Source organism: Bos grunniens, chromosome 26, assembly GCF_055505025.1.
Source record: "Bos grunniens cultivar Pamir isolate PY7600 chromosome 26, Bosgru_T2T1.0, whole genome shotgun sequence".
NCBI lineage: Eukaryota > Metazoa > Chordata > Mammalia > Artiodactyla > Bovidae > Bos > Bos grunniens.
The window spans coordinates 22675645-22700686 of NC_141190.1; the positions used below are offsets into that span (position 1 = coordinate 22675645).

The 25042-nt window shown below is 38.8% G+C and overlaps 1 protein-coding gene across 3 annotated transcripts in view; it reads right to left on the reverse strand.

Annotated features, from left to right (window-relative positions):
• Positions 1 to 1022: 1022 nt before the first annotated feature.
• The window catches only part of OGA (O-GlcNAcase), a 28905-nt gene continuing 4885 nt past the window's right edge, over positions 1023 to 25042 (reverse strand). The window contains exons 4-16 of one of the 3 annotated variants that reach the window (XR_015155234.1): positions 23724 to 23854; positions 17986 to 18157; positions 16737 to 16835; positions 15596 to 15880; positions 14394 to 14552; positions 13328 to 13941; positions 12484 to 12658; positions 8814 to 8872; positions 7966 to 8070; positions 7044 to 7129; positions 6566 to 6758; positions 4504 to 4663; positions 1023 to 3134 (exon numbers count right to left, since the gene is read on the reverse strand). Coding sequence is in view for 1 of the 3 variants with exons in the window: in XM_086377362.1 (XP_086233488.1) it covers positions 2998 to 3134; positions 4504 to 4663; positions 6566 to 6758; positions 7044 to 7129; positions 7966 to 8070; positions 9040 to 9125; positions 12484 to 12658; positions 13328 to 13941; positions 14394 to 14552; positions 15596 to 15880; positions 16737 to 16835; positions 17986 to 18157; positions 23724 to 23854 (2402 nt within the window). In the remaining 2 variants the exon portion in view is untranslated. Of the gene's footprint in view, positions 3135 to 4503; positions 4664 to 6565; positions 6759 to 7043; positions 7130 to 7965; positions 8071 to 8813; positions 8873 to 9039; positions 9126 to 12483; positions 12659 to 13327; positions 13942 to 14393; positions 14553 to 15595; positions 15881 to 16736; positions 16836 to 17985; positions 18158 to 23723; positions 23855 to 25042 lie in introns of all 3 variants that reach the window. The other 2 variants (XM_086377362.1, XR_015155235.1) reach the window with 2 other exon arrangements.

Here is a 25042-nt window from a genome sequence, read left to right on the forward strand (position 1 = left end):
GTGTCCGACTCTTCGCGTCCCCTCGGACTGCAGCAAGCCAGGCTTCCCTGTCCATCACCAACTCCCGGAGCCTACTCAAACTCCTCTCCATCGCATCGGTGATGCCATCCAACCATCTCAAGCAGTCTCGCATTATGTCGCGTCTGCTTTGCACATCTTTGCAGAGTGCAAAGCATCAGCTTGGCGTTAATGTTAACGTCTTTGCTCACTTCAAGAACCAAGACTTTCTGAGGGTGGCTCCTGCCTCCATTTCCTCTAGTTCTGTACTCCACGTGATCCTCTCACCCACCCCAGGTTAAGCTTTCATTAAATACATGAAAATGCAACCTTCCCAATTCTCCCAGCAAAGGCGAGATAATGTGCATCGTTTTTCTTAAAAAAGCGAATACACTCAGATATACCGTCCCTCCAAAGGAACGGAGCATGAAGACAGACTTTGAGCTCCTGTTACTTAGTACCCAAACCACTCTGTCCACTCCCGGATATGCTTCTGCTCTAATGACCCGGCGGCTCACTATCCACATGGTTGTATACCTACACTGAACTTCAGATGATGGCACTTGCTAGCAGAGAAGACAGCTATAGTGTGGAGCTAATTTGCTGCTCCTGTCAAGAGACAGGCTAGTCCAGCCTAACACCGACGCCTTAGAGTCCCATCTCATAATCCGCGATCTGCCTTCAAATTTCACCTTTTGACCAAAGAATAAGGCAATTTTCCTTATTCTATTAGGTGGCATGAACTCACTCCAACTAGCTGCCTTCATTTACCCCCAGGTTATAACTATGTCAAGAAGGTGTCCTGGCCAAAACGAGTCTATTTTTATCTTGCCTTGCCTTGAGGAAAATATGGAAGGCAATCATTTACTAGAGATAGAAGTGGGAGAAAACTGCCTTTAAGACCCAGTCCCTAAGTTCAAACAACTTTGGAGAGGAGGAATACTTGCTTGGGAATGCAAGAGTGGGAGAAAGAAGGCAGGAGGCAGAAACAAGGAGGAGATTTACACAGTACACAACCACACACATTCACTTCAAGTTTTATTTTGCCTCTTGTATGGTCTTCAGATAGTTTTACAATTCGTTTTCTACAGGAACTGAGCTGTGATCTAAACAATCAATGAAATATCACCCCAACCATAATAAATAGCCATAACCATTAGAAGACAGACAGCACAGCATTTTATGATCCTAGAGGCCTGGACTTCTGTTTCATAGTTAGCTCTGTGATCAGAACACCAGCCAAACTGATTATTAAAAGCAAAGATAAAGCTGCAAGCAAACTTGCTGAAAATCCTGATTCCACTGGAGGATGACCATGGAATCCACCAGATAAAATGCTAGAACTGTCCACTAGTGTACAAAATGCACTTAAAAGAGAAAAACCAAGTGACATTAAGCCAGTAGAGACCCTCCCTTCATCTCAGCCTCTGAAAATGCAAACTTGGTTCCAGTTGCACAACGCACCTTCCATATCCCGCTGCCAGCTGCAGGCTTCTAACCCCGAATGTAATCCTCCATCATTCGTCTCACCTGTTCAGTGCACACTCACAGGCTTTGGTTCAAAGTCAGGAGGTACAATCCCTTAAAAGACTTTTTTCAAAGCCACACTGATGGAAATCTATGAAAGAAAACGTTTTAAATTTTCTTCTTGACCTTCTTCCCTCTTAGCCCAAACTTAAACTGCTGATACAAAACTGCTGGGAAGCAAGGTAACAAAACAGTTACAGAGAAGCCAGCAAGCCATGATAAAAAAGAAAATGAATCCTGCAGAGCAAAATTCAATGCCAAGAGCATTTGCTCAGAACCCTTAAAACACCAAATCTAAATTAAAATACTTGAAGCTTTCAGAACCTGCGGTTAAAGGAAAGAGAAAAGGGTAACCATAAGTCACTGGTTAAAGTGTACTCATTCTTTTAAAAATTAGATACAAACATGCAAGAACTAAAGACTGATTTAATAAAACCAGTAGTAACGTCTTGAAATTAAAGGACAACTGACCTGTGGGCAAATGGGATCAATCAGTCCCCAAACCCTAGTTGCCAGATGTCAAAATTAACATTTCACATGCTGACCTGCACTGAGGTTAATTTCCAGAAATGACTGCACTTTGCAACAGACTGTGAATCCTATGAAGTTAGGCTCTTGTACCCAAAGTGGTCATGGCCTAGCTCTAGGTGGGAGGCACTTTGAAAATAATAACTTCTTTTGAAAACAAAACCAAACTAAAGACAAAAGTAAAGAAAACCCACTGATTTACATTAATTATTCACAGTGCCATCCTGAACCGCACCCTTTCATTTTCAAAGGAAAATTACAAAAACAAAGGATAGTCAGGTTACAGCTAGTTTATATACAAAATTTTTTTTTACAAGTTTGTCATTTTTAGGCTTTTGCCACAAACAACTGCACATCTGTCCCTACAAATCACAACTTGCCTGAACCAATGGTCACTAGGAGACAACTGGCCAAAGCTTTACAAAAAGCAGAAAAACCGCCCAAACTGAAATCCTTTCCTCAGCTTAAACTACTGCCATAACCATCCACTTGGACTCTCCACCCTGAGGCCTCTGAACCCAAATCCTTCTCATCTTTGCCACGTCTCTAAAGCATGAGATGCATTTCAGTCAATAAGCCAAGGAGGATGACAATGATTGATTGCTCTTAGGTGAGAAATGCGACCACACTGGATGCAGAAAACAGTGCTGACTACATTTATTGAAGACCCCTCCCTGTAAGCCCGTGTAAGAGGTCCTGGCACCGAACACAAAACCCAACAAGGAGGCCCAAATCTCTTTCCTACAGGATTCGCAGCAGTATCATCTTCTTCCAACCAGTGAGTAAGTAGTCTCTAAGTATGAGTGAGTTTTACACAGTCCTCTTTGTTTCCAATCTGAATTGGCTGATTCATTGCCGCTCCAGAGGCTGAGCTGGATGAAGACCCCAACCACCACCCACCAGGTGAAGTTAAGACTTTCCGACAGTTCTTGGTGCCGACAAATGTCACAGGCTCCGACCAAGAATAACCACATCCTTTGGAAATCCTTCCATTTTTGCAATTTCAAAGCAGCCCAACTTGCTGTAAAATTCCAAAATTCTTTTATCATCAGGTCTCACTTCACAAAAAGCCCCTCGGGACCCTAGGGGAAAAAACCAAAACATTCACAATATAAATGTTACTGAATTAGTAGAATTATGACCTTGTGATTAATTTTTACATATTTCAAATAGATCATAGTAGATTATTTATACCAGTCCCTAAATCTCACATTTTTAAAATTTATATAAAGTCAATGGATATTAAAATTCATCAATATTGCAATGATAACTATCTTAAAGTAATGGGTATGTTAACTGGCTTGAATATGGTGATTTCACAATGTATTTCAAGGCATCAAATTGTACACTTTAAATACAGATAATCCTTGTCAAATATACGTCAAAAAAATTTTTTTTTGAACAGCAAGTAAAACTCTTCCTCAGAAAGAGTATATTTTAGCAAAGAAGTTGTCCAAAACCCTAAGTGTCTACAGCCATACCACCCTGAACTTGCCCAATCCTGTCTTAGAAGCTAAGTAGGGTTGGGCCTGGCACCAGCCTTGGATGGAACAAACCTCAAGGCAAACAGTAGGTTTGCTGAACGTATAATTATAATATGTATAGATGAATATATAAATGTTATACATACACACACATACAAAGTACCTTTGAAGGACCCACAGAGCAGAGCCTACTCCAACCTATGTCACAAGTCAACACAACCAGAATGTGTTTTTATATTAAGACACACCTCACACCTGTACCATTCAGTTCCAAGCACAACACTTCTGAGAATTACACTTTCCTCAGAGTTGTTTCAATGATCCCACAAAGGGGACACCATTGAATCAAATGATACAAAGATGCAACAAATGATACAAAGTGCATTCTCATTCATCAACAATTCTCTAATTAGTGCTCAGCTTCTGTATGTTCATTTTTGTCTTGCCCAAAGGCTAAGAAGTTTTTAAAGGTTGTTGCTGGATTCGATGGACATCAATTTGACCAAGCCCCAAGAGTTGGTAATGGACAGGGAAGCCTGGCGTGCTGCAGTCCATGGGGTTGCAAAGAGCTGGACAAAGTGGACTGAACTGAATGTATGGCAAAGTATTTTTGAAGATTTAAGAAACAAACTCAAAGAAGACAAAGTATCAGCGATTCTGCATTCCTAAATGAAGTCTTCCCAAGGTTCATTTAATTTTCAACTATCATTTATAAATCTCCTGGCAAAATAAACATAAATTCATGTGTTCACTTCTCATTTAATTGGGGCTTAATACAAGCATTCATAGTATAAAAGAGCAGCATTTTTCAATGGTTAATACACATGCATTTCTTACAGCACTAATTCAGAAGCAAAACCGTTCAGTGGTGGAGAAAGGAGTGTAAATTTACTTCTTTTTTTATCCTAAAATAAGAGTCCTGCCCTCACCTAGCCCAAATACCAGCAACTTCACAATATCTACTCACCATTGGCTTTCAGTGAAGAGAGAAGGCAAGCCATCATGCTTTTGGCTACACTTGGATCAGTTACTTTTTTGTGAATATCCATCTTTATCAGAGAAGGGAAATTGGCAAGGAAAGTTTCTGGCAGTACTTCCTGCTCTTCATGGAAACTCAACATTATTTTCTGTAAAAATTAGGATGAATCTCTTGACTTTCAGTAGCTACTTCTTATGAATCTACATATCCCAACTACAGAACTTAGAAACAGGAAAAGGAAAGCAGTATTCAATAATAACTCTTCTGGTAATGGGAAAATTACCACATGCAAAATCAATTAGCTTATAATTCTGGCTGACATGTTCTCATTTTTTTTAAGTTTGTTTAAACGTAATGTAGTATATTGGATTGGATCCTGAACAGATTAAGGACGTTAATGGAAAAACTGTAAGTAAGGTGAAGAGTTTACAATAATGCACCAAAGTTGGTTTCTTAGACAAGGACAAATGTAGAAAGTGGGTGAAGGGTATATCTGAACTCTATTATCTTTGTAACTTCTGTACATCTAAAATTATTCAAAATAAAAACTAAATAATTCAAAATAAAACAATGTTTTTAAAGTTTGTACTGCTTGCACAAAAATGTGAATGTACTTAACACGACCGAACTATACCCTACTGCTGCTGCTGCTAAGTCACTTCAGTCGTGTCCGACTCTGCGCGACCCCATAGACGGCAGCCCACCAGGCTCCCCAGTCCCTGGGATTCTCCAGGCAAGAACGCTGGAGTGGGTTGCTATTTCCTTCTCCAATGCATGAAAGTGAAAAGTGAAAGTGAAGTCGCTCAGTCGTGTCCGACTCTTCGTGACCCCCTGGACTACAGCCCACCAGGCTCCTCCGTCCATGGGATTTTCCAGGCAAGAGTACTGGAGTGGGGTGCCATTGCCTTCTCCGGAACTATACCCTAGAATATGGTTAAAATGTTAAGTTTTATGTATACTTTACAATTTTTACAAAAAAAGTTTGTAATAGACACACTGGTTATTCTTCATATGTTCCTAGGCTGAGAACCGTTGGATATGGAAAAGCAACACATCAACTGCTCAATCACCAGCATGCTGCAGTCATGTTGATGTAATTCTAAGTAAAGGAGCCTACTCCAAACCAGCCTCTTATTACACTGCCATCTAGCTAGAGGCAAAAGGTAAAAAATAGTAATAGAATTTGAGTACACTGGTGTGGGGAAGAGGGGTAGAGAATTTCAGAAAAGGGGGAGGAGCAATACAGAAGAAAAAAGACAATGTCACAAATGTAAGTCCAAGTATATTCTCTGAAAGTATTTATTGAGTTTAAGTAAAGATTATCCTCCAGAAGAAACTTTTTATTGTCATTCCTATTACCATGTAAGGGCTTCCCTGATAGCTTAGTTGTAAAGAATCTGCCTGCAATGCAGGAGACCCCACTTCAATTCCTGGGTCGGGAAGATCCCCTGGAGAAGGGATAGGCTACTCACGCCAGTATTCTTGGGTTTCCCTGGTGGCTCAGCTGGTAAAGAATCTGCCTGCAATGCAGGAGACCTGGGTTCGATCCCTGGGTTGGAAAGATCCCCTGGAGAAGGGAAAGGCTACCCACTCCAGTATTCTGGCCTGGAGAATTCCATGGACTGTATAGTCCATGGGTCGCAAAGAGTCGACTAAGCGACTTTCACTCATATTACCATGTGAAATGCGTTACTGAGAGAGTATGTTAGCTTCATCAGCACGCAAATGAGATTTTTAATTACTAAACTTGCCCTGAGTACCCAAAGAAGAAACCATAACATACAAGTTTGGTGCTGCAAAAAAGAAAGGGAAAAAAGAAGGTTCCTTCAAAGTCAACACTGTGCTTTCACTTGAGAAAGTAATACAACAGCTCCAAATCAAAAGATATTGGGAACAGTGGAAAATGCCATGCCAGTAAGAATAAGCCCTAAGAATTCTTCTCTGTAGAAAGCACTGGGATTTTAAGATATATCTGCTTGCTTTTTTACTTTAGTAAGTACTTTACTTTCTTAAAAAATTACCATTGTTTAATTCTAAATCTGTGTATTACCTCAGCCTCAGAGAGTTCTTTATCACCATTTGGTTTGGTATACTTCTCCTGCATGAAGGGAATCCAGGAAATTTTACATTTTTTAATGAAGGGGGTCACATCTACAGTGCCCAGGGCATAACCACATATGCCATCTTCATCTTCTAGGACAAAACAGTAATCCAGGCTAAGGGAAAGCAGCCCTCCTACTAACCTGCTCAGAAGAAAAGAAACCAGAATGAGTTAAGTTACTAACGTAAAACTTCAGAAATCAGTGATATAATAAAGCCCGATACACTCAATTGACAATGTGTGGAAACTACATTTGACATAAATAAAAACTGGAAATTTATACATATTAATAACTCAGATTTTATTACAACTAAAGTAGGACTTCTAAAAAACTGTATCTGTATTTCTAGTCTTCATCTCCCCACAACCAGAGAATCCTGCCTTTGAAATGTCTACTCCCAAATCCAACAAACACTGCATCACATACTTGTCTCCAATAAGGTCAGGCTGACTTTGAAAAGGTAAACCAACTCCATCGTCATACATTTCTCTGCAAATCTTGTACACGGAAGCCTGAAAATACAATCTAATTAAGCAACACATCAAGAAAAATGGCAACAGAATCTGACAGTATGACTCATAAGTCATAAAGGACTTCTAGAAGAGGGAATAACAAAATGTTTGACTTGTCATAAACATCACCTCTGCTTTGTTAAATATTTATTTATTGAGTCATATTTGTAAAACCAGTAGAAAACAGCTCGGTTACAGTAAACAGAACTGCCTTGCAGGGGATAGTTTTAGGCACAAAGTAGTGGATTCAAAATTCAGCAAACTATGAGGCTCTCTCTCAGCTTTCTATACACCCAAAATATTTAAAACGTGATTTTCTTTAAGCAGGCTTGCCTTTTTCTGTAGCTGATTATCAACAGCCTGGAAGCACTTTACAAACTGCAGAAAATGTATTGGAGAACATCAGGCTAGAACAACATATCACACAGATATTGTTCAGGATTCCAACTCTGAATACATTTCATCTGATGAAAACTAAGCACAGGACCTCCCTGGTGGTCCAGTGGCTAACACATCACCCTCCCAATGCGGGGGGCCTGGACTTGATTCCTGGCCAGGGAACTAGATCCCACACACTGCAACTAAAGATACCACATACCACAACTAAGACCCAGTGAAGCCAAACAAATAAATAATTAAAAAACTAAGCACAAGATGTTGAGTCTAAACTCCTTAGGCTCTTCCTTAAACTACCCATGTTTAAAGTTTCAGTTAACTTTCTCCATCTAAAGTTTGTATTTTAAGACACAAAAATGATTTTTTTTAATCAGGGAGTTCAAAAGAAAGTATTAAGTGTTCACCATAACCACACTCCAAGTTGGCAGGTAGACAGTTACCTCATCTTTAGGAAAATATGGTCTGATAGTATAAACTTTGGAGGTAGGAGTCAGTGGGGGTGGTTGAAAAAAGAGGTCATTTGCCCCATCAATTGGCAGCAAACGCTGTAGGAAGAAAAAAAAGGGAAACAGATTAGTGCTGGGAAGACATTCACTTTTTTTAATGAGTGTGCACTGCAGATTACCAACTTAACATTAACTGGCTACTGCAGGCAGACCTAAAGAAGAGGGGAGCACTACGCTATACTAACATAAACACCTCTTTGCTGAGGGAGGGGAATGCTTCTGAATCGAAATTACCCAAACTGAGTTACATAGCTTTAGTGGCATACTACTGGGGATTTAAATTTACAGTAAAAAAAAAAAAAAAAAAAAAAATCTATTCCAATTATGACAAATCTATTTTTTTAAACCAATCTTATATAGACCATCTCTCTACTAAAAGATGGCAGAACAGAATGTCAGGAGGAGAGGTTTGGTCTGAAGAGGGTTATCTGTCCAGGAGACGCTTTATCCCCAAAGCAATGCGCTTCAGTTTGCTGTGCGCAGCAGAGCACCTGTTGGGGGGAGAAAAGTAGAGCACCTGAAAAGTCCATGAACAAAATTCCAACACCAAAAAAGTCACATTTTGTTTAAATTTTCATTTCTGGACTGTTCTTTCAACTACAAAATTTACTTATAAAATAATTGGGAAAATACCCCAAAGCCCTTTCACCATTCACTTGCATAATTATTCATTCTTTTTGCTCATGGAGTTTCCGCTGGCAGACAAGCATGCGCGCATTGTGCATTGCGGGCGCAGATTAAAATGCTGTGCGACCTGCAAAGAAACAATGTGAAGTGTATACCTAGAGCCGCTGCGCTTCGCAGGCGCGGGGGGGATTGGCAGCATCTCCTTCAGAAATTACTGCGAAAGAGGAGGAAAATTTGATTTAAAATCCAGCTATGTAACTAAATTGAATTTGGGACTAGAAAGCCTTCGGCAGACCAATCCTTCCAGCCATCTGATGCGCAACATAAGGTTTCTCATAAAACAAAGAAAACGTCAATTCAGTTGTGAATTCATATTGATACCTGGAACTCTCCTGCTAGACCACCTCTAAAGGCCCAGGGTTCTTGGTCTCCAATTAAGAACTGTGCTGAAGAATGACTACGACACCCTGTTGAGATCAGATCCAAGCGGAGAACGTTACGAGAAAGGGGATTTCCTGGGGTCTCAAATGTCCAACAAACTAACAAACACTGTGGAAACAGCTCTCTAACAATAATAATCCAGGGTTTCAGGACAAGGCTGTGATAATAATTTTTTTTCTTAACTTGTAATGGAATTTCAATACTGACATTCCTTCCTCTGATTAATGAATAATCACTGTTCTAGTGAAAGAGTTCTACCCTTTATTAAATTATTGGAAGGAAAGTGTCAAGTTTGTCTAAGTCATGTTTATATATTCCATAGGTACAGCTATATAAAAATCAAGGCAGCTGCTTCCTCTCTACCAAAAGTACAGTAACTTTAAAGTGAAATAAAGTGAAATTGATGACATTTTATTATCACAGCCCAAGGAATTAAACTTGTCTGAAGTCACATTTTACATTTTGAGGAAGGGTACAGGGAAGGGAAAAATGGGAGAAAAGGGGTTAATCTTGTCAGAAAACTAAGGTCAGCAGAATAAAAGAAATTACTCAGTAAGTTGACAATGAAAAACCGTGAGTACTTTTTCTGACAAGGACAATCCAAATTCAGACTTGGCTCAACTGGTAACAATACCAGTCTGACAGATTCTGAGAACTAAAGAGAGCCAACTGATGCTCCTAATTTGTCCAGAACTAAAACATACTTTTCTTAAAAGTATGACAGTATCTGGCTCCTCTGAGCAACCACTATAATCTTTGTGGTGCACTTAGCTCATACATGGAGTGGCAGGCTTTGAGGTCCAAAAATCTGCATTTAAGGTCAGCACTTAACCAACTCCACAGGCAATTAAGGAAGCTAATAATGAGAGAGAATTAAAAGCAAATTATAATTGCCTTCCATAGACAATTAAGGAAGCTAGTAATAAGAGAAAATTAAAAGATATTCTGGAGGCCAAATCACAATCACCTGCCTAGTTTTCTGACAAGATAAAGCAGCGCAATATAGTTCTTTTCCAACTGAAGACAGCATTCTACCTCCTGTTCAAGTTAACAATCTCATCAGTACAATATATAGTGTGCTAGTCAGACAGTCCCAAAGCAAACCAATTTTTTTTGCTGACAATTCAGACCCATTAAGAGATTATATCCAGGGTTGTCACTTCTCAGGGGTAGGGGTACTTAAATAAATATATATATATAATGTAGTATTTGTTAAATAAATATGAAATAGGGTAAAAATTTTGGTTATGAAGAGAACCTGCCCCATTCCATAGCTCAGTGTAAATTTACACTGCAGGAAAAAAACTATACCTCTTAAACTTTAAGGAACGGCCAATTTCCCCTACCCCCCACTTTGAGACTACAACATAACTAGCACTTCCAACTATTACAATAAAAAGTTGCATGTACGAAGAGCTGTATAAATGAAAACATGGTTAATGCCTCAGTCGCTGCGCAAACGTGACTTCAGTTCATGCCTACTGCCCTTAAATCTACCTGAGCTACCTCACAGAACCTTTTAATTTAAACTAATTAATCATGACGCGCTGTGAACATCTGCCGCTGTCCATCCAATAGTAGTAGAACTTGTGCTGAGGATTCTCCCATCTGTACACAATGGGGAAGAAGATAATAGAAGTCGTTAGTAATCAAAAGTACTGCATAGCCACATTCTTTAAAGGACTGAATGCCAGCTGGACTGGAGACTGGAGGAAAACAAAGGGTTCTAATCAGTAACTCCCTGAAATTACTATAGAACCATGAAAATATTTTGTCGTGAGCTGTTGTGGAAGCTATGTGGATGCCAAGATGATTAGTTAAAACTTCTAAGATCTCTGACCTTGAGACTGTATGACAGCTATATACAATTAGGGAAAGCTGCCCCTAGAACTGCACAGTTCAGAGGTAAACGCCTGAGAGGAAAAAGCAACAATACTGTATATAATCAAGAGTTTTTAATAATTTTTGAATTGAAAGCTAAGTAGCCAATGTTTTAAGCAACACTTTCTCAAACCCAATAATCTGAATTATAGGTTGGAAATTTAAGACTTCAATCCCTATAAAGGTTAACATATCCCCTGGAAGGCAAATGCCACCTTCCAACAAACAATAGAGAGGTTTTTCCTAAGCCTAAAAGCAGACAAGTATCACACAGAAGAGGTATCCTGGAGCCTTTTAACAGGAAGAGGTCACAATTCTCTCTTCTACCTGTTGTGCGGTATATACAGGAACCCAAAGTTCTCTATATTCCTTTTCTCCCAATTTATTTATTTTATTTTTTATCTTTGCCCATGCCCTGCAGGAAGTGCCCTAACCAGGGATTGAACCCATACCTCTCGCAATGGAAGTGTGGAGTGCTAACCACTGGACAGCCAGGGAATTCCCTCTATTTTCATATTAACAATCAGCCTCTATTTTTAGCTGCTATTTTTAGTTGTATCAAAGGAAAACTTTTTTATATATTTAAGAATCTGAAAGTATATACACAGTGAGAAATCTCTTTGCTACCCTCCTGAGTAACTGTAAGCTCACAGTGTTTCGTACTTCTATTTCACAACCAAGACTATGTAACCCGTCATAGTGTTTGTGACTACTATGAAAGCTGACGTGTCAGTTAGCCTTGCTGCCTGCTGTGTACTATGCGTAAGTCCATTACATATTCCTTATACCTGGACTGAAAACCTGGAAATGAAATGAGATTCCCTGGAGAAACTTGGCCATGCTGGTGCTTTTTACCAAGCTTGAGAACTTAAAAAAAAAAAAAAAAAATTCACTGTTGGAGAACTTCCATTTAATGAAACATTTTCAGGGGTTTGCAATTTTTATCCCCTGCTAAACCAATTACTTGGAAGAGAGATAAAGAAAAAGTCCTATGAAATAATACCAGGTAGCACCAGAATAGCCTCCCACTAAAGCTCGCATGCGCACAGGGCTGGGAGGATGCTTCCTCTTTCCAGGCCCCTTCGGTCATTTCAGCAATTGTTCTGTTAAACACAGCATTAATGTTATCAAGACACAGCAAGCAGCAGAGAGCTCACACAGTCACAATTCATAGAGTCTCATCTCCAAATCAGATCAAAGTGGTATACATGGTTCCATCCAGGAAGCATTCAGTCAGAGCAAGTTAAAGTCAGTACTTTCTAACACATTTTCAAGATATTTATGCTGAATTAGCCCAAGGGAGAAAAATCAATGTGCTCGTTATGTTTACTGAGGCTTGCACCTCAAGTCTGTAACAACAGCTACACCTTTGAAATCTAGGCAAGGAATTTAAACACAGTTGGAAATTCACCAATTCCCTAAATGTTTTTCTCCCTGTGGGATAATTTTTTTTTCTTTTAAGGGACAATATATCTGAGAAGAGATTATTCCTGGTGCACCTACCTAACCACTGTACAAAAGACTTCACCATAGACATTATACTCTTGATATCCCAAACATAGGAGTACATGTCATAAAGAATTGTCCTGTTGGCACAATTGGAGAGCCGAGTGAACATTCCCATCACTAGTCCGCACATCTCTTCAAACTTGGCTGCTCGTGACCGCCATTCTTCAATCTATTGAGGATCAATAACAACACTCAAAAAGTTGGAAGTTTAAAAACATAATCTAAAGCACAGTTATAAACTGTTTATGTTATCAAGTACCTGCAAATTTAGCCTCAAGATTAAAGAATCACAGGGCTTAAACTTTTAAAGATAAGCAATTTAAGTCTGTGTCTCTCCAAACTGACAAATATTCCTAAAATATTAATCAACTTTGACCTTCCTTCATTCTTAACTACTGTAAGGTCAAACTATGGAAGCGCATGATTCAGCAGTCTGTACCTACTTTCGGAGGAGGCAATGGCACCCCACTCCAGTACTCTTGCCTGGAAAATCCCATGGACTGAGGAGCCTGGTAGGCTGCAGTCCATGGGGTCGCTAAGAGTCCGACACGACTGAGCGACTTCACTTTCACTTTTCACTTTCATGCACTGGAGGAAATGGCAACCCACTCCAGTGTTCTTGCCTGGAGAATCCCAGGGACGGGGAGCCTGGTGGGCTGCCCTCTATTGGGGTCACACAGAGTCGGACACGACTGAAGTGACTTAGCGGCAGCAGCAGCAGTACCTACTTTACAGAACACACTCTAAGATGTGGCCAATTCTCATTTAAGACCTCTTCCATATCATCAGCATGGGGATCCATCCAGGCCAGAGAAGCAAGTATATTAAGTATACTCACTTTTTCAGAGTCTTTTCCTTTGCAATTGACACTGACAACACTGCTATTTGCTCGAAGCCACTGGAATTCACGTAACATCTGCGCTCCTTTGGGCCCATGCTCATAAGGAAGGTAGAAAAGGTCAGCAAGTAACTGCAAATCCTCCAGAGTCACTGGTTCTGCAGTGTACAAAGGCTTTTCATTTGGACCAGGCACAAACTGCTCCTTGTTCGTCTGTTCATCAGTCTGCATAGGGGCAATATCACTGATGCAATCTTCCTGCATAGACATCTCTGGGGATTTTGATTCAGCTATGCTTTCTTTATCAGTGTCCATTGGTTTCAATTCCTCTGCCATTTTAGCTTCAACGATTTCAGTTAGTATTTGATTGTCATTCTTGTGGTCTGTTTCTTCCTGTTTTTCCACTACCATGTCCATGGGTTCCTCATCTGGCTGTTTCTTTTCTTCGTCCTTGGCCAGGGCTGTAGGCTCACCACTCAAGGCTGCTCCCTGGCTCATAATGGGCTCCTGGTAAACAGTCGTAACTACAGTTGTGGCATTTAAAGAGGGCGCTGCAACTAGAGGAGCCCCATCAACTACACTTGCTTTAGCGCCACTGTGTGCAACCTGCCTACCTATAAAAACAAATTGCCAGAAAGATAATCAGAATGACAAACAGAACAAATAAGATCCAGAGAAATGTTTTCTACTTATCGTATCTCTAGGCCTCAATTTGAGATTCCAAATAATCTGAGCCCTAAGAAAAAGTGCCACTTCTCTAAACCACCGGGGATGTGAGGAAGGGAAGAGAGGGGAAACACAGATCATATATATGGCAACACCTAATTATTTTCTTCTCTTTTGAAGATCTATATTTTTGAACAACTATTGAAAAAAAAATTAAAAAAACAAATTAGCATTCCAAGAAGATAAAACCTATTTAAGGCCAAAAGTAAAATTTAAAAAACCTTATTCTCTAGATTCTTATATTTCATTTTGCTTGGTGGGCCTGTAATAGAACATCACAAATGTTCTTATGTCTCAAACAATGTAATCCAACCCTCTTACAAAAAAAGACCAAACTCACTGCTGTACTGATGAGGTACGCCAAACTCCTGCAACCATTCTGTTAAAGCTAACTTCAGAGCCATCTGTGGACTATAGAGTACATCAGTTTCAATATCTTCATCACTGCCTTCGTTTTCTAACTTTATCTGGATTGATACAGTACTGTCTTCACTATCAGCTGCAAAAGAGAAAGAGCACAAAAACGGTCTTGATTACAAAACACTAATTCTTACAGTAAAACTGGAGAGGCGAAGAACTGGAGTAAGAACAAACTTTAAGCATAATAATGCAAACACAACCAAGACCCTTCACCGAACCATTTCACCTAGAATAGTCATCTAAAGGCATTGCCAAATGTAAAATCCCAAATGAAATAATAAACACTAATTTCAGAATCACTGGACAAATCACTGATACATGTCCACTGATAGTGTTTTCATCTCTAGCCCACCAATCTTTTAATGCCCAAAAGGCTTTACTTATATTTTCACCCAGTGTTAAGTATCTCCTTCTCCATGAAGTCATTTACCCATTTTTGCTTAAGAGAGGTAATCAATCACTCCCTCCTCTGTGTTCCCCCTAGGACTCTGTAGATAATTATTCTCAGTATTCCTCATTCTATGGTATAGCTCCTTGCCTGCTTTATCAACACCAGACTAATTCTTTCAAAGTAGGGACTATTTTATTCTTTGAATCCTTAGTGTCTGATAAATAGGTGTCTAAATGTTAATGAGTAAACAACTAGTCAGTATTCTCTTACCTGGAATTCAATTAAGAATTTTTCATAGATAAAAATCAGTAAGCCAATGTCTAAAATAAGAATATGTTTCATAAATGTAAGCTAAACTGAAATTACATAGTAAGCAACTCAGATAAGAATATCTAGCCATCTAAAATACACCATTTAAATATAATCATCTGAAAACATAAATTCAATCAGAATTACTCAAGGGGTAACAGGAACATTAAGACTACTTTGTCTAGTTCCTCAGGTTTCAAAGGCCAAGTCACATTTTAAAAACAAAGAACTGAGGCCAAAAAGTTATTAAGTAACTTGCCCAAAGCCACTCCAGGGAACCCTTTTTCTATCATTTACATCTCATTCACAGGACTAAACAATACCTTTAAAAAAATTCTTGATGACAAAAGAACATATACTCACTAACGGTTCTAGTTAACCCCAATCTCTTCCCAAGCTCAAGAATTAAGTCATTTACTTACTCATCACTACATCTTTCCTTACTCCATTCATGTTTGATTTGTACCAGGTGGCAAGGGTGTGGATAGCAACATAGTTGGCTTCAAATTCACAATTTGGATTAGTCAAGACTCCTTTTAATCGTGGGATGAGTTCTGTGGATCTTCCTTTGTATGGGCCCAGAAACAGTCTCTTCTGATCATAATCATTAGCATGAATGTTATCCCAGATTACTGGAGCTCTCTTAATTATCTTCGAAACCTCTTCAATGGACTCTACTGGAATTTCTTTAGAAACAACTTTAGGACCTAGAAATAAAGGCCATCATTTATTAAAAGGCTCTCATACATGGTTTTTCAAAATAGTAATATACTGCATGTAACTTTTTATTTTGTTATATTTTTAAAGAATTTTTCTTTTTATAACAACACAGCAACATGTGCTTCTACTCAGCTTTATTCCCCTCGCTCAGTATTTCCTCAGAGTAGATTCCTAGAACTAGTGGTTAGAAGGCACAAATAGTAAAGGTTTGGGCAAGTTTCCTCAAAATGATACATTAGTAAGAAACAAATTTTCCATGTAAATAATTTTTTTCCAATATAATATATCCTCAATTAGACAAACTCTCATTAACCTAAATCCTGGGAGGGTTTCTTCCCTTAATTCTTAGAATGAAAGCTAATACAGCTCATCGATTACTAGCCGTCAATCTAGCATTAAGGCTTTCATTTCATAAAATACAACATTCTTGACTTTCCTGGTGATACAGTAGATAAGAATTCAGCTGCCAATGCAGGAGACATCCCTGGGCTGGAAAGATTCCACATGCTGCAGGGCAGCTAAGCCCGTGTGCCCTAGAGCCTGGGCTCTGCAATGAGAGAAGCCACTGCAAGGACAAGCCTGTGCTCGCAGCTGCAACTAGAGAAAGCCTGTGGGCAGCAACAAAGATGCAGTGCAACCACAATGAAAATGAAAATTAATAAATTACTTTGATATTCAGACTCACTGCAAAATCCTCAAAAAGTATTCTTAATACCAAGTGAAGAATGTATACTGTGTAAAAGAAAGAGAATCTCATTAAGGCTCAGCTTTTTAAAAGTATACAATCAATTCTCTACATCCTAGTTAAGTAAAAGTTTTACTGTATAAATCTTTAAGACTTACCTGTCCAAAGCACCTCAATTCCAGGTAGAAGCTTTTCACCCACAGTCCTTAAGTAAGGAGACTGAGACACATTTGGATAACAAAAAGTGCCACAGTATTCTGAATGTAGGGGGAGAAATTAATCAGTAAAACAAGAATGAAATAGTCATGAGTACGTATTTCAATGGGGATAAAAATGTCTATCAATTTTAAACTATTTTCATCCAAATGATAAAAGGCCTCTATCTCATGTCCCAAAAGAAGTCAACAAACTAGCTCATTTATGTATTTAAAAAAAAAATCAATTCTTAAAACCTGATATTCCTCCTCCAAAAGTAGGACAGATCAATCCTTATGATCCTATGGTCACTAAAAGTTTACTAAAGATAAATAATTGGAATTTTTTGCATTTTCTACAAACTCTGAATTGCCTACATTTCTCAGTTTCAATCAGAGGCCAAACAGACTGGATTGATATCATAATAAAAATAAAGCAAAATTATGCCACTGGCTTAGAACTCAATTATAACTGATTATAATTTACAATGAATTAAGTAACTACCAAGTATGATCTTATTAAACATTACTTGAATATTCATGTAGCATCAGAAGAGATAAGGTTCACAGTTCACAATACTTTAACAAGACAGACAAACACACGGTTAAATCAATACAGTCTAAAATTTCTTAGAACTTATTTAAACTCTTCCTGAACAAGAAGTCAAGCCCGGGGAAGTTTTCTTGTAGGCTGAATTTTGAGAGGGAAAAAAAAAAAAAAGAGAGAAAAAATATTTTCAGTGGAAGGAACCAGGGAGAAGAAAGGGGGGGAAAAAAGGAAAAGGGGGATAAATACTAGAAGTAAGAGCCCAGATGGGAGTGGGAGGAATGAAAAGGGATACAGATAGGCAAGGGCAGAAAAAAGTAACAAGTGGGAGGGAAATGAGAAGTGACTTAGTTAAATGCAATGTAAATTTGCTTTTTTCTAGTTTTCACTTTGATAATACTATTCCCTTCCTCTAATCCAGAAAAGGTAATGTTCATATACTTTTTAGTACCAAAAAATACACAAAATCTTTCTCCTATTCAGTTGTCATTTATTAATCCCTAAAATTTCTCCAACTTAAGATCTGGAGAAACATCTTCTAGAAAAAGAATTCCTACCTTTCTTTACATACCAAAGGGACAGGGAACAACAATAAAATTCATACATGGTCTTTTGAAAGTTATGTATTTCAAGACTAGTTAAATAGAAAGCTATTATATACAATACCTGTGGGACAGAAGAGGAAAGTTTCTGGCTCGCCTAGGTATTGATAAATTTCATTTGTGATGGAGACCTGGGCATGAGCAAAAGAACTGAATACCTCTTTGTCAGCTGCACACATATTATGGTCAATATCATCAAAAAGCAAGGCAAATGACCTGCATCCAAACTGAGAAACCTAGGAAAGGAAAAAAAAACAAGATGCTTTTACCAGCTCATCTTCAAGAGTAAAAAATACAGGCTTTAAAATATTCAAGTATATAGTTAATAGTTATACTTAAAAGTCAAATATTTTCCTTAGTAGAATGTTCAACACCAAACCTTTACTCCCTTTCTATTTTCTGTGTTAAAAAGCTACAGTTTCAGTACCCATATTTTCATTTGGGTTTCAATGCACTAAGCAAATTGTCTAACAAAGCTTCTATAATGTGGCTTATCCTTCTACATCTTTCAATACAGAAGATACATACCAGAAGAAAAAAAATGAACGATAAACTCCAAGACATGAGAAATCCAAGTCATTTGCTCTAGTCAAGATGCAATGATGCTAACTAATTTCTTTGCACATAAACCTAAGTCATCAATCAGAAAGACCAAAATAGCAGAATATGATCAAGCGGGGAAATAGCCTCCTAGGAGCTTATTCACAGAAATTTTAATTACTTTTTCCCCCCCTGGCCGCAGCACACAGATTGTGGGATCTTAGTTTCCCAACCAGGGACTAAACCCAGTCCTGGCAGTGAAAGCACCAAGTCCTAACCCTTAAACAGCCAGGGAAATCCCAAACTTTTAGGTTGGTACGAATGTTAACTGCAATTTCAGACTGTTGATTTTAAATCATTATAATTAGGTTCAAACACATCTTTTATTACTTAAAATAGGAACCATTGCAGTCGACACATTTTTGCCAACTAAAGTTAAGTTTATCTCTGTAACATAAAAATCTATGCTTCGGGAAAACATTTCCTGCATCCTGCTGGTTTTAGAAGTGTTTTCCCTGCAAAAAGCTGTTGAAATGCTTGAAAAAGTGGTAGTCGATTGGCTAGAGGTCAGGTGAATATGGAGGATGAGACAAAACTCTGTAGCCCAATTCATTCAACTTTCGAAGCACTGGCTGTGCGAGTGTGGTCAGGCGCTGTCATGGAGAAGACTGGGACTTGACCAACGCTGTCTGCAGGTGGTGCAGCTTCCAGTGCCATCTCATCGTGAGCACAGTTCTGTGATGTATGTGAGCATACTTCTCAGATGTAATGGTTTTGCTGGAACTCAGAAACCTGTAGTGGGTCAGACTGGCAGCAGACCACCAAAGTGACCAGGACCTTTTCTGGTGCAAGTGTGGCTTTAAGAACATGTTTTAGAGCTTCTGCTCGGTCCAACCACTGAGCTGGGCATCACTGGTTGTAGTATGAAACCCACTTTTTGTTGCATGATACCATCCAATTGAGAAATAGTTCGTTGTTGCATAGAATAAGGTAACACTTCAAAACAATGATTTTTTTGGTTTTCGGTCAACTCATGAGGCACCCTTTTATCGAGCCTTTTCACTTTTCCAATTTGCTTTGAATGCTGAACAACCATAGAATGGCTGACGATGAATTCTTAAACTTCTTGTCTAGTTGTGGGAGGAGCAGCTTCAATAATGGCTCTCGGTTGGTCGTTGTCAACTTCTGATGGCCAGCCACTGTGCTCATATTCAAGGCTCTCGTCTCCCTTGCAAAACTTCTTGAACCACCATTGCACTGTGCATTCATCAGCACTTCCTGGGCCAAATGTTGATGCTGTGTCTCCACTGTCTTATGACCCATTTTTTTAACTTGAGTAAGAAAACTGCTTGTATTTGCTTTTTTGTCTAACATCATTTTCATAGTTTCAAATACATGTAAAATATACAGCAAGTAATAAGTCATTAGCAAAAAAACAAAGTGAGAAATGCACATTAAAATGATGAATAATACATCCACATTTAAGAATGTATTCCAACATCAAATGGCAAATGTCAACATTCAGATCAGATCAGATCAGATCAGTCGCTCAGTCGTGTCCAACCCTTTGTGACCCCATGAATCGCAGCACGCCAGGCCTCCCCGTCCATCACCAGCTCCCGGAGTTCACTGAGACTCACGTCCATAGAGTCAGTGATGCCATCCAGCCATCTCATCCTCTGTTGTCCCCTTCTCCTCCTGCCCCCAACCCCTCCCAGCATCAGAGTCTTTTCCAATGAGTCAACTCTTCACATGAGGTGGCCAAAGTACTGGAGTTTCAGCTTTAGCATCATTCCTTCCAAAGAAATCCCAGGGCTGATCTCCTTCAGAATGGACTGGTTGGATCTCCTTGCAGTCCAAGGGACTCTCAAGTCTTCTCCAACACCACAGTTCAAAAGCATCAATTCTTTGGCGCTCAGCCTTCTTCACAGTCCAACTCTCACATCCATACATGACCACAGGAAAAACCATAGCCTTGACTAGATGAACCTTTGTTGGCAAAGTAATGTCTCTGCTTTTCAATATGCTATCTAGGTTGGTCATAACTTTCCTTCCAAGGAGTAAGTGTCTTTTAATTTCATGGCTGCAGTCACCATCTGCAGTGATTTTGGAGCCCAGAAAAATAAAGTCTGACACTGTTTCCACTGTTTCCCCATCTATTTCCCATGAAGTGATGGGACCAGATGCCATGATCTTCATTTTCTGAATGTTGAGCTTTAAGCCAACTTTTTCACTCTCCACTTTCACTTTCATCAAGAGACTTTTTAGTTCCTCTTCACTTTCTGCCAAGGGTGGTGTCATCTGCATATCTGAGATTATTGATATTTCTCCCGGCAATCTTGATTTCAGCTTGTGTTTCTTCCAGTCCAGCGTTTCTCATGACGTACTCTGTATATAAGTTAAATAAACAGGGTGACAATATACAGCCTTGACGAACTTCTTTTCCTATTTGGAACCAGTCTGTTGTTCCATGTCCGGTTCTAACTGTTGCTTCCTGACCTGCATACAAATTTCTCAAGAGGCAGATCAGGTGGTCTGGTATTTCCACCTCTTTCAGAATTTTCCATAGTTTATTGTGATCCACACAGTCAAAGGCTTTGGCATAGTCAATAAAGCACAAATAGATACTTTTCTGGAACTCTTGCTTTTTCCATGATCCAGCGGATGTTGGCAATTTGATCTCTGGTTCTTCTGCCTTTTCTAAATCCAGCTTGAACATCAGGAAGTTCACGGTTCACATATTGCTGAAGCCTGGCTTGGAGAATTTTGAGCATTACTTTACTAGCGTGTGAGATGAGTGCAATTGTGCAGTAGTTTGAGCATTCTTTGGCATTGCCCTTCTTTGGGATTGGAATGAAAACTGACCTTTTCCAGTCCTGTGGCCACTGCTGAGTTTTCCAAATTTGCTGGCATATTGAGTGCAGCACTTTCACAGCATCATCTTTCAGGATTTGGAATAGCTCAACTGGAATTCCATCACCTCCACTAGCTTTGTTCGTAGTGATGCTTTCTAAGGCCCACTTGACTTCACATTCCAGGATGTCTGGCTCTAGGTCAGTGATCACACCATCGTGATTATCTGGGTCGTGAAGATCTTTTTTGTACAGTTCTTCTGTGTATTCTTGCCATCTCTTCTTAGTGTCTTCTGCTTAAGTCCATACCATTTCTGTCCTTTATCGAGCCCATCTTTGCATGAAATGTTCCTTTGGTATCTGATTTTTTTGAAGAGATCCCTAGTCTTTCCCATTCTGTTGTTTTCCTCTACTTCTTTGCACTGATCGCTGAAGAAGGCTTTCTTATCTCTTCTTGCTATTCTTTGGAACTCTGCATTCAGATATTTATATCTTTCCTTTTCTCCTTTGCTTTTCGCTTCTCTTCTTTTCACAGCTATTTGTAAGGCCTCCCCAGACAGCCATTTTGCTTTTTTGCATTTCTTTTCCATGGGGATGGTCTTGATCCCTGTCTCCTGTAAAATGTCACGAACCTCATTCCATACTTCATCAGGCACTCTGTCTATCAGATCTAGTCCCTTAAATCTATTTCTCACTTCCACTGTATAATCATAAGGGATTTGATTTAGGTCATACCTGAATGGTCTAGTGGTTTTCCCTACTTTCTTCCATTTAAGTCTGAATCTGGCAAGAAGTGGTGCATGGTCTGAGCCACAGTCAGCTCCTGGTCTTGTTTTTGCTGACTGTATAGAGCTTCTCCATCTTTGGCTGCAAAGAATATAATCAATCTGATTTCAGTGTTGACCATCTGGTGATGTCCATGTAGAGAGTCTTCTCTTGTGCTGTTGGAAGAGGATGTTTGTTATGACCAGTGCATTTTCTTGGCAAAACTCTATTAGCCTTTGCCCTGCTTCATTCCGTATTCCAAGGCCAAATTTGCCAGTTACTCCAGGTGTTTCTTGACTTCCTACTTTTGCATTCCAGTCCCCTATAATGAGAAGGACATCTTTTTTGGGTGTTAGTTCTAAAAGGTCTTGTAGGTCTTCATAGAACCATTCAACTTCAGCTTCTTCAGCGTTACTGGTTGGGGCATAGACTTGGATTACTGTGATACTGAATGGTTTGCCTTGGAAATGAACAGAGATCATTCTGTCATTTTTGAGATCGCATCCAAGTACTGCATTTCGGACTCCTTTGTTGACCATGATGGCCACTCCATTTCTTCTGAGGGATTCCTGCCCACAGTAGTAGAAATAATGGTCATCTGAGTTAAATTCACCCATTCCAGTCCATTTCAGTTCGCTGATTCCTAGAATGTCGACATTCACTCTTGCCATCTCTTGTTTGACCACTTCCAATTTGCCTTGATTCATGGACCTGACATTTCAGGTTCCTATGCAATATTGCTCTTTACAGCATCGGACCTTGCTTCTATCACCATTCACATCCACAGCTGGGTATTAATGTCAACATTACAAAACCACAATTACTTCTGCAACAACCTAATAACTTTAAATTCCTTACCAGCCATTCCAATACCACCAATAATATATAGATTTTTTTTTTTCTTTTTAAAAGGTGCACCACAAGGCAAGTGGGATCTTAGTTCCTTGATCAAAGATGGAACCCACACCCCTGGCAGTGGAAGCATGAAATCTTAGCCACCGGACTGCTAGGGAAGTCCAATATAAACTTTTTTAATAAACATAGTACACTTACTTTACTAAAACAGATGTGCAGCTTTTATGTTAAGTAGAATGTAGATTCCAATCAGGTTCAACAACAGCTTACATGTTTACCTAGTGTTTCTTCTCATTTTGGGAAACTAGCCAGTCATTTCCAGACTGAATTATGTCTCTTAACCATATAATCGAGTGAATCCTATTTCTATAACCTCACTCAGAAGCTCAGTCAAGCAAGCACCCAACAGCATACACAGTTTCTGGAAATGTGACTCTGGAAGACTCAGAATCAGCTGGAATGTGAGGGAAGTCTCCACCTCAAGTCTTCATTAAGAATCTATGGGAATGGAGCTTATGAGCATTCTTTTAAGCATTTCTTCTAAGCATTCTTTTAAGGCAGTTCTTATGCAAAGTGAAGTTTGTAAAGCAATGGTACCTCCAGTAAAGCTCTTTTCACTCTTTAGAAAATATTATCAAAAGTAAAAAATTTGCACAGAAAATAAAAATGTGTCCAGGAACAAAGAAGTACTATGAACCTTGTTTTCTTTTTATATCATAAAAGCAACTCAGAAACTTTTCAGTTTCATGTGCTGACTCAGGGAAAAATAATGAAAAAGCAAGGAAATTACCTGATCCAGTTTGCGTTTCAATGTTGACACTTCCTTGGGGTTAGAAAAAGTAATATCCAATCCAGGTGAGATAGCATAGATGAACTCTATCTCATATTCCCGTGCAGCAGAGATGAGAGTCATAAGTTGCTCTAAAGAACAGAGTCCATGACTTTAGAAAGCAGCACAGAAAACGAAGAGCCTTCACCTTTAAACTGAAGGTCATTTTTCTCCAATTTTCAATAAGTCAAGAAAAAAAGTCCCTTCAATTTTACAAAACTGTCATGTCCAATGTGACAACAGGCCTTACATAATGGCACAAACTTGATACAATTTAATATCACCCTGAACTCAATAAAAGCATTCTCTTCCTTCCACTGACATTTCTCAAAAATATTCAATTAAGGCATCAATCCTCTTACTGAATGCAAACCAATTTTATTTCTCAAGTGTTTGAGAGTTATGTTTTTGTTTTTGCTGTCTCTGTACGACTGGAATTCCTAAATAAATAACTCTACATATAACTACTTTATAATTTAGAAGAAAAGAAAAATGTGTTCTTAAAAACCAGGGTTAAGTGATGGCCTTAACAATCTTGACATCTCTGTAAAGACAACAAAGAAATCTATCACAGCTTTAAGTTTCTAAAATGTGACAGACAATTTTCCTAAGTAAATCGAAATACTATTCCATACCATAGGATGTATCTTTAAATAACTTTCAGTAGTATCTTAAGATAGTCATTTAACTATATTTTGATCACATTAAATTTCATTACCAGCATCACCAGAAAATAATCAAATTGAAGAAACATTTAAGTTATACAGAGTAGTAAACAACAAACTAGATGCAGTTTTAATTGCTTTTTACATAATTTAAGAAAACTTTCTGCCTTCACTGTCTTGGCTGGGCTCTGTAACCAAGTATTAAGTAAATTACTTGTTAGTTATCATTTAATTCCAGGTATGAAAATGTTCCCCCATTCACTCAAGTACACAAAGCACTTCACCATTTGTCTTAGTTACTTATATTTATGAATTTTATGTAGCTAACTCGACATAAGAACACATACAGAAAGGACAGTTTGAGATGGCTTTCACTTCAGTATAGGCCTGAACCAGGGTAAGGTCGTTCTGACTTTAAATAAAGACAGGACCAGTACTAGTAATCAAGTGGTTAAGACCAAGCCATACCTGGTTGAACCTGAAGCAAAACAATCATTAATACCAACCCTGTCTTTATTTTAGATTTTGGTATTTTGTTCAGGGATTTTTTTGCATTAGTTCTGGTTTAAAAAATAGATAATACTTTTTATCTTTATTACTGATTTTTTGGAGTAC